Genomic DNA, 10252 nt, shown 5'->3' on the forward strand with positions numbered 1-10252 from the left:
TCTAATTAAACTAAAGAGCTTCTGCACAGCAAAAGAAACTACCATCAGAGTGAACAGGCAACCTACAGAATGGGAGAAAATTTTTGCAATCTGTTTCAGGTAGTTTTTGAATGACAGTGACTTAGTAGTTCACTTCATCAGCCAGAAACTAGGCAAAAAAAGCTAGACTAATTAGAAGGAGTAATGGCTCCAGGATTCTTTATTTTAGGGCTTTAGGGATGCTGATGTTGGCTACTTGATTTGAAGTATAACCCCTATGCATGGGATAAACATAATGTCACAATTTTGATTTTTCTAATTAGTTATTTGGGTCTTGAAATATTCACTTTAAGCAGACAACCTGATAGTGTCCCCCGGGGCTGTCTTTAATTCTTGAATTTTTTAAAAGAATCTGAACCTAAGTCCAAGGAAGACATTCCTTTTGTACAAAGTCAGAAGGATGTGGGGGGAAATGGCCATTCTCTTCATTTTGTTATTTTCATTGATTCTGTTGCTGCATTGTTGCCACTGAAACTGCTCCTGCAATCTGATAATGATTGACCTTTGTGACCAGGATGCCCTTAGTAATACAGATCCCTCAGTCTTCATGGTGTAGACTTCAAAGTTATTACACTTTTGTAAAAATTCACGTACATATTCTCAGCCACTGTTTCCAAAGTACCAGCACCCCGCTCTGGTAGCTAGAACTTTTGGCTTTAGTGACACACATAGTGAGCAAATTGACCCTTCTCACGCTCAAAACCTGATGTGAAACCTGTATCTTAGCCTGGACATGGCCTAGACCTTCATTGTAAGTTATCCTTTGAGTGGCTTTTTCTATATTCTCTAGCCAATATTAGTAGTAGTTTGAAACCATAAGTCTGGTTGAAATAATGTTACAGGAAGAAATTAGAGATCCATTTTTATTCTGTTACCAGATCTACATCCCTGGCCCTTTATATCCTGTGTAGCACCATTTCGTAGGTAGTGGAAGGTCTCATCTTATTCTGTAAGATCCCATGTCATCTTTCTCAAGTTGTAGTGTGTTCCAACTTGTGGTTGTCCCCTCGAGTTATTCTTTTCTCCTAAAAGTAAAAATCTTCCATGCTACTTGCATCTCTACCTCAAGTTTTAAAAATATTTTCAAATTCTGCATCACCATGAAGCCATTCAATAGACTTCACTAAATCTCAAGTAAGTTGGTTAGGTTTAACAGAGCTAAGCCTCATCCATCACTGATAGTCTTCACATATAAAAGTAGGGATTTGTGCTGACTTCAGGGGTACATATGCTAAAATTGAAACAATGTCGAGAAGGTCAGCATGGTCCCTGCACAAGGATGACATACAAATCTGTGAAGTGTTGCATATTTCTTGCAGTCCCCAAAAGGACATCTGACTACTTTCTAACTAGCTCCAAGGAAATGGTGTGAGTCAAAGCAAAATGGGTAACACCCAATATTGCAATTGTGATTTTCATACAAAAATTATTTATGTAAGGTGATCTATGAAATGAGATGGTGGTAACACATAGGGTCTTATGTGCAATATTTTGTAAGTAGGGATCTCAGAAATGAGAAAATACCAACTTGCATCTTCTATGTGGAACTTATAAAAAATAAAGGTAGGGTTTTGTCTCCTACAGCAGCTGGAAATGAACATGGTGACTAAGCATCATTCTAACAAAGATTTGTTGGTTCAGAGTTTAAGGAGGTGGATAAAGAGTAGTAGTAATCCAAGCCAGATGCTGACATCTATTAGTTTTCTGCCCTTGGTGTGACTAATGAGCTCAGTAATAGAGGATAATTAGGTTATCTGATTTAATGATTTAACATATTTATAAATAAGTTTCATTACAGAATATAAAATAGCTTAGATGCTCTGAATTACAAGCCACAAATGATAGAACATCTAATATCCAAAAGTAGTAATTAATAACAGAAAACTGCAACATTTGAATATTATAATCTATGAAAAAACACTTTTGTGGTTTTTTTTTTTTTGTAATTTATTTATGTTTTGTAGAGACAGGGTCTCCCTAAGTTGCCCAGCTGTTCTTGAACTTCGGGACTCAAGCAATCCTCCTGTCTCAACATCCCAAAGTGTTTGCATCACAAGCATGAGCCACTGCAGCAGGCCAATATATTGGGTTTTATTGGGATTTTTAAAATAGTTTCAGCAATAAGGTTCAAGAACAAATTATTTTTTTGCTCTACTATTTCTTTGAGCATTTTAAAAATGTTTTCTTGTTAAATCTTTGTGATAACCTAGTGAAATAAGGCCCTAAAATCCTCATTTTTAGAAGACATTGAGTCTAAGAGAAGCAACTTGTTCAAGAAAAAATACCTGTTGGTAGCCATGCTAGGACTTATTCTGAGTTAAAGGCATTTTCCATATGTCAGACTAACTCTAGTTAATTTACTGAGTTATACTGCCCTCAATTCATGAGTGTTTTATCTTTCTTTCTTTCTTCTTTAACTAGAGCTTACAAACTTAAAGTCTATGGAAAAAGTAATGTTCTAATGTTAGCTCTAATATTGTCCGAAATACTTTAAAAACTTAATGAATTTGGTAATTTTTTATAGCAATGTTAAAATAGTAATTTTATTTATTTCATTTTTATACATAGCATTCATCAACAACTTTTGGAATATAAACAAAAGATATCTAAAAATTCTCAAAATAGCAATCCAGGTAAGACCTCTGATAGTAAACTACTCTTGGTGGTGTTGCCATAAGATTATAGGAGTGTTGATCACAAAATAGCTATTAAAAAAGCAATCTGTAAATAGCATGTGTTTACATATATATATATATATACCTATATGTAAGTGTTTGCATATATAGACATAGCTTTGATTTAATTTTTTAGTTTATAATTCAGAATTAGTTAAGAATTTAGTTGCAGGTAGTTTATAATCTCAAAAATATTATCTGAAAAATATTTAATTGCAGTCCCTAATATCCTATATAATACTTTTGTATATCTAAGTAACACAATTTTGTATATTGTACGATTCCTCAATTGTCATAACAACTTAGGCTTGCTATAAAATGTATAATCCGTGGTGTGATTGATGAGCTCAGCAATAGGGGATTATCAGCTTATCCAATTTAATGAATTAATATATTTATAAACAAATTTTATTACAAATTATAATTAGTTTACATGCCCTGAATTACAAGCCACAAAGAATCGACCATCTAATAACGAAAAGTAGGAATTAATAACAGAAAATTGTAACATTTGAATATTATAACCTATAAGGAAACACAGTTTATTTATTTGTTTGTTTGTTTCTTTATTGGAGAGACATGGTCTCCTTATGTTGCCCAGGCTGGTCTTAAACTTCTAGGGTTTATTTAATTTTTACAATAAATGATTTGCATTTAGAAAATTAGAATTAATTATAGTTGAGTCTTGAGCAACATGAGAGTTAGGGCGCTGATCCCCCCATGAAGCTGAAAATCTGCTTTATATGAAAATCTGTTTCTTTTGACTCCTCCAAAACTCTACTCATATTCTACTGTTGACCTGGAGCCTGAAAAAAGGTGAAAGCATAAGCAGTTAACACACAGCTTCTATTTTATATGTACTATATACTGTATTCTTAGAATAAAGTGAGCTGGAGAAAAGAAACTGTTATAAAGAGGAATAAATATATTCACTATTTATTAGATGGAAGTGAATTATTATACATAAAGGACTTCATTCTCATTGCCTTCATGTTGAGTAGGCTGATAAGGAGGAGGCAGAGGAGAGATTTGTCTTGCTATCTTGCAGTGGCAAAGGAAAAGAAAAATCTGTCTATTAGTGGGCTCCTAGACTGAAAACCCTTATTCAAGGATCAACTGTGTGACATAGTGACTTGTGTCACTAAAAAAGTAACTATCTTTAGAATTTAGAACTCAATAATACTTTTCTTGCACCATGAATGAATGTCAATAAGAATTAACATAACTTAGCCAGGGTGCGTCAGTACCAATAGGAGATTGTTTTTCAAAGATACCTACTGAGTGCAGAAGTCAGAAAAGCAATTCTTTGTTGAGAAGCGCAGGTTATGTTACATAGTCTTGTACCAACAAGGTCTCTTATCAACTTCATTCCCTCTAAATTGAAACCAAATAAGATATATTTACTTCATTAGAACAAGATGTGTTGTTCTATCGGCTGGATAATTAGTGTGTTAATAGTAATTTTGTTACAACAAGATACTCTGTTCCTACTAGCCAAAATATTATCATTGTAAATATTCAAATAGCTCAACTCTAGACTCAACAAATTATAATAAAAGTGGAAAAAATTTACACAATAACAAAAGTGCTACTGTGATACCTAAATGTAACACAATATATTGTACAATATGAACTGTATGAGCACATTATATATGTTATAAATATATAATAAATTAAATTATTCTATATTTATCAAAGGACTTCTATAAGTTAGATTTTGCAAGCTGCAGGAGACCAAGATGGAATACACATAGTCTGGGTCTTTAAGGTGCTCATAAAACAGTAGAGCTGTCTCTATTGAATTTCTGCATTTTTCCAACAGAATTTCCTAAATATGTTCTTTATTCATTTATCTACTTGTCCACTTAACAGATAACTGTCAGGTATCTTTAAAGTACTAAGCATCTTTCTTGTTATTATCATTGTCATTTTTTATTATTTACTACTTTATTAAGATATTAAGCATTTTTCTTGTTATTATCATCTTTTTTATTATTTACTACTTTATTTAGTGCTTACTCTGTGCCAGAACCCCTTTGGGAGCTTATAATTATCACTTATTATGTCGTTACCATATTCAGTATGTGTCAGACATTTTATATCCAACATGAAGAATTAAAGCTTTAAAAAGTCTGGTAGTGTCCAGGAGTGGTGGGTCACTCCTGTAATCCTAGAACTTTGGGAGGCCAAGTCGGACGGATTGCTTGAGCTCAGGAGTTTGGGACCACCCTGACTAACATGGTGAAATCCCATCTCTACTAAATTCAAAAAATTATCTGGGCCTGGGTGGCATGCATATGTAATCCCAGCTACATGGGAGGCTGAGATAGGAGAATGTCGTGAACCCAGGAGGTGGATGTTGCAGTGATCTGCTGAGATCGTGCCACTGCACTCCAGCTTGGACGACAGAGTGAGACTCTGTCTCAAAAAAAAAAAAAAAAAAAAAAGGAGAATTAACAAAAGTTTGGCAGTATTTAAGGAAGGCAAGCTGAATGAGTAGAAGTTTGCCAGGTAAAGAGTCAGAAGGATGATATTTAGCAGAAGGAAAATTTATCCAGACTGTGTGTTTGGCAGAAGGAACATCTGCAGGAACAACTGAGGAGGCTGCACCCTTGGCGGAAAGAACACCTGACAAGGCTGAAGGCTCGGTGGAAGGAACACCTGACGAATAGGATACAGTAAATTCCTCTTCAAAGATTTTAGCCTGTAAACATCCTTTAAAATTCAAGAGGTGGAAGATTAAGTACAATGAGTTCTGAGTTCCCCTTCAAAGAACAAATATGTCAGTGTGTTCAGCTTCTCTGTTCTTTGTTCTCCATTTTAAAGTTTAACTTCCTTGTTCTTTATGCCTCCTTGCCCCTAGTTTCATTAAACAACCCCCTTCTAGCCTCTAACACCTGCTCTGTCTTTAGTTATTCTTAGTCACCTGCTCTGTCCTTAGTCATCCTTAGATACCTGCTCTATAACTGTCTTTCCCTCTGAAACTACTCACCTGGCCACTCCAGCTCATACCCCTGCCCTCTTTGAAACAGCCAGTCTGAATTAGCTTAGAGTGTGCAGTCCAACCCTCTCCAGTACGGGAAAGACACAACAGTAGGGACTAGCTGCATTAGGAATAAGAACCCTTTCCCTTCCCTTGTCCGGTGTGATCTTGCCCATTGCTCCATCTGAAAGACCACTCTTCTATAGAAGTAAATTTGCCTTGCTTACAAAACTTGTTGTCAGAGTGCTGACTCTTCTTTGCGGCACCAAAAATTTATTTTCCACAAATTTTGGGGCCCACCCAGCACTCCCATTCTCCTCTGGGGAAGGGTCCAGTCCTCTCCCATGAAGAGGCGCACCCCGCTGCCTTGTTGCAGTGGCCATAAAGGTAAGGAATTGAGACTCACCTGATACAATTAATAAACCTGGGCTCTCAGCAACGTGGAAAGAAACAGGCCAGCAACCTGGGGAAAAGGATCTTCACATACCGTGGCGACCAGGTAACTGGGCACAGACTGAGGTAAGAAACGTTGCAGGGGTGACAAAGTGTTTCCTTGGTGGTCACAATATTCTGGAGGTTAAAAGTGTGTGTGAATGATCACAAGTACTACTGCTTGTGGTGCTGTTTGTGTGGATGATACTAGGCATTACTGCTATAAGGAGTGAGTGGGTCCTATCTGCGGTTTTTTATTTGAGTAAAAAACCTTTGAAGAGGAATTAACTGTATCCTTATATGGCTTAGGGCAGATCCTGCTGTGGGGTTTATACCATGATGCTAACGCTAAGAGGGGCCTAAAATTCCTGGGAGGGAAGTAGTCAAGAGTGGATGAAGCGAAAGAAGGGTGCAAGGAGCCTCCAGCAGGTGGGGCTAAAGGATAGGAAAGAAATCTCTAGCACGCGGGATTGAGCCATAGCAAAGCCTCCAGAGAAGGAAAGGCAAGATATTCTCTAGCATGAAGAATTGAGCCTAACCAGGACCTAACATGGGAAATACCCCAAGTAAGACAGGGAGCAAAAAGGAAGAGGATAGTAAAAAAGATATTCCCGCTGATAGTCCCCTGGGTCTCATGTTAAAATATTGGAAGGATAATGAGAGGACTAAACATAAGAAAAAGCATTAGATGATAAAACACTGCTGTTTCACTTGGACCCAAGGTCCCATCCTCAAAACCCTCAATCTTCTGGCCAAAGTTTGGGTTGAATGAGCATGTAATGTGTCAATTTCTAATTCAGTATGTTAATGATAAAAATCTGGTTTCTCAAGAAGAACTAGACTGTGCTTTTTGTTGGAGACAGGGACCTGTCCTTATTCCCTTAAAGGCAACTAGGGAAGAACCCAATCCAGCATCTCAAATTGAAAAATCAGATGAGCTGACTCCCACACCTAAAGCCAGCACATGGGATCCCCTATACCATTTTCCCCCACTCAGTGCCTCTGATCCATCCCCTCAGGGAGCTGCTGCCACCCCAGATCCCACCCCAGATCCTTCTCCTGCTCACGTTGTTCCTTCTTACAACTCTAATTCTTGGGAGTTATCATCCCATGAGCCTGTCCCCTGTCAGCCTAAATACCTCTCCCTAAAGGGACTCCAGCATGAGGTACAGCAACGTAAAAAGGACATTCAGAACTTCCCTTTTCCCTCCACACCTAAGGAGTCAGCCGCAACTCTCCTCCCCTTAAAAGACATGCCACAAGGAGGAGGAGCCATTGTATTTTTGAATACTCCCTTGACCAGTTCAGAAGTCTGAAGCTTGAAAAAGGAATTTAAGCCATTGTTAGACGACCCTTATGAGGTGGCAGATCAGATTGATCAGTTCTTGGGACCTCAGTTACACATTTGGGTTGAGTTTATGTCCATCCTAGGCATTCCCTTTTCAGAGAAGGAAAGAAGCATGATCTGATCCATAGGGCTGCTATGGCAATTTGGGAATGTGAACACCCACTTTGTCAAAACGTTCCTACCATGGACCAAAAATTCCCCACCCAAGATCCCCAGTAGGACAATAACGCAGCTCACCAAGAAAACATGCAAGACATAAGGGAAATGATAATGAAAGAAACTAGGGAATCAGCACCCCAAACTCAAAATCTCTCTAAAGCATTTGATATACAACAGGAGAGAGATGAGGGGACTATGAAATTCTTAGACAGACTAAAGGAGCAAATGAGACAATATGCAGGCCTAAATTTGGAAAAATCCCCTGGGACAGGGAATGTTAAAGTTCCATTTTGTCACTAAAAGTTGTCCATATATATATATTTTTTGAGATGGAGTCTCGCTCTGTCACCCAGGTTGGAGTGCAATGGTGCAATCTTGGTTCACTGCAAGCTTCACCTCCTGGTTTAGCTCCAGTCTCCTGCCTTAGCCTCCCAAGTAGCTGGGACTACAGGTGCCCACCACCATGCCCACCTAATTTTTTTGTATTTTTAGTAGAGACGGGATTTCACCATGTTAACCAGGATGGTCTCGATCTCCTGACCTCGTGATCCACCCACCTTGGACTCCCAAAGTGCTGGGACTACAGGCGTGAGCCACTGCGCCTGGCCAAAGTTGTCCAGATATTTCAAAAAAGTTACAAAAATTAGAAGATTGGGAAAAATGACTTCAAGTGAACTTCTCAGAGAGACTCAAAAAGTATATGTGAGGAGAGATGAAGAAAAGCAAAAACAAAAGACAAAACTTATGTTATTCACCTTCCAACAGATGGCTCCAAACCCATGTACCCCTAAACAGAGCTTCCAGTGGACCAGAAACTATAAAGGTTCCAAACCTTCCTTTAAAGGACACAAGCCTCCATCCAGATGATCAAGGCTGTTGTCTACCAGGCCCTCTAAATAGTGTGGGGGAGTAAAATCAAAGGATCCCAGAACTGAGAGGTGGGGGAAGGGCAAGGTAGGCGCTACAAATGTGGAAGAACAGGCCACTTCAAGAGATAATGTCCAAAATTAGAAAAGGAAAAAGAAGTCCTTCCACTCATGGCTTTTGAGGAAGAATAAGGGGGGTCAGGGGCTCTGTCTCTTTTATCTTGAGCCCCACCAGGAGCCCTTGATAAGTCTAGAAGTGGGACCTAAGCATGAGATTATAACCTTTTTAGTCAATTCAGGAGTGACTCGGTCCTCTGTTTTCCCCCCATCTAATATTGCTTGTTCTTCAGAGGAACTTTTGGTCTCTGGGGTAAAGGAAGAAGGATTTAAAGCAAAAATTTTAGAAAGCACAGAAGTCAGACACCAGGCTCAATCAGCCCATATTTAGTTTTTGTTAATCCCTAAAGCAGGAACTAATTTACAAGGGAGGGATTTAATGTTGAAATTAGGCATAAGCATGCAACTCAGCCCAAGAGGATTTCTCACCTCATTAAAGCTACTCACCACTGCAGATGAAAAATATATTAATCTTGATGTCTGATCCAAAGAAGGTATCCAAGAGAAACTCTGAGTCTCTCCAATCCACATCAAGCTAAAAATCCCCAGGGAAGTGGTAAGGAGGAAACAATACTCCATTCTCCTAGAGGGCAGGATAGGATTGAAACCTATACTTGAAGGTCTTATTGAAGATGGGCTTCTTGAGCCCTGTATGTCCCCTTATAACACCCCAATATTGCCAGTCAAGAAATCAGAAGGGTCATACTGGCTGGTACAGGACCTTAGAGCTATTAACCAAATAGTCCAAACTACCCACTCCATTGTCCTCAATCCTTACACCATTCTCAGCAAGATTCCATATAATCATCAATAGTTTATTATAATAGATTTGAAGGATGCTTTTTGGGTATGTCTCCTGGCTGAAGATAACCAAGATATATTTGCTTTTGAGTGGGAGGATCCCCATTCAGGGTGGAAACAACAATATTGATGGACAGGCTTACCCCAAGGGTTCACAGACTCCCCTAACCTTTTCAGTCAAATTTTAGAACAAGTATTAGAAAAAGTCATCCCAAACAAATATGCCTGCTCCAATCTGTTGATGATATTCTTATATCTGGTGAAGATATAGAGAAGGTAGCTGGCTTCTCTACACATATTCTTAACCATCTGCAGTTTGAGGGGTTATGAGTCTCAAAGGGAAAGAAAGCTTCAGTATGTAGAACCTGAAATTAAATATTTAGATCACTTGATAAGTGCAGGCAAGTGAAGAATAGGGCCTGAACGAGTTGAGGGAATCGTGTCCCTACCCTTGCCTCAAACTAAACAAGAACTCGGGAGTGTTTTAGGGTCAGTAGGTTACTGCTGCTTAGTGCATTAACTCACATGCACTAAACAGTAAACTTCTATATCCAACACTTGCCCAGGGGAAGACGGACCATCTCCTGTGGACTTCTGAGGAAGTCGATCAGGTTGAAGAGCTGAAAAAAAGGCTTGTAACCGCCCCTGTCTTAGCCTTACCTTCCCTAGAAAAGCCGTTCTACCTTTTTGTCAATGTGGATAATGGGGTAGCTTTAGGAGTGCTCACTTAAGAACACGCAAACCGAATCCAGCAGCACATCAAAAAGCTTATCCACCATGATCAAGTGGGCTTCATCCCTGGGATGCAAGGCTGGTTCAATATATGCAAATC

The 10252-nt window shown here is 38.7% G+C and overlaps 1 protein-coding gene across 1 annotated transcript in view; it reads left to right on the forward strand.

Moving 5' to 3' along the window:
- LOC105520192 (putative ankyrin repeat domain-containing protein ENSP00000383069) overlaps positions 1 to 2883 on the forward strand; it is a 13744-nt gene extending 10861 nt beyond the window's left edge. The window contains exon 6 of the mRNA XM_011953808.1: positions 2608 to 2883. Coding sequence (XP_011809198.1) covers positions 2608 to 2716 — 109 coding nt within the window. The 3' untranslated portion in view covers positions 2717 to 2883. The remainder of the gene's footprint in view (positions 1 to 2607) is intronic.
- The last annotated feature ends 7369 nt before the right edge of the window (positions 2884 to 10252 follow it).

This window comes from Colobus angolensis, unplaced genomic scaffold, assembly GCF_000951035.1.
Source record: "Colobus angolensis palliatus isolate OR3802 unplaced genomic scaffold, Cang.pa_1.0 Scaffold370, whole genome shotgun sequence".
Classification (NCBI taxonomy): domain Eukaryota; kingdom Metazoa; phylum Chordata; class Mammalia; order Primates; family Cercopithecidae; genus Colobus; species Colobus angolensis.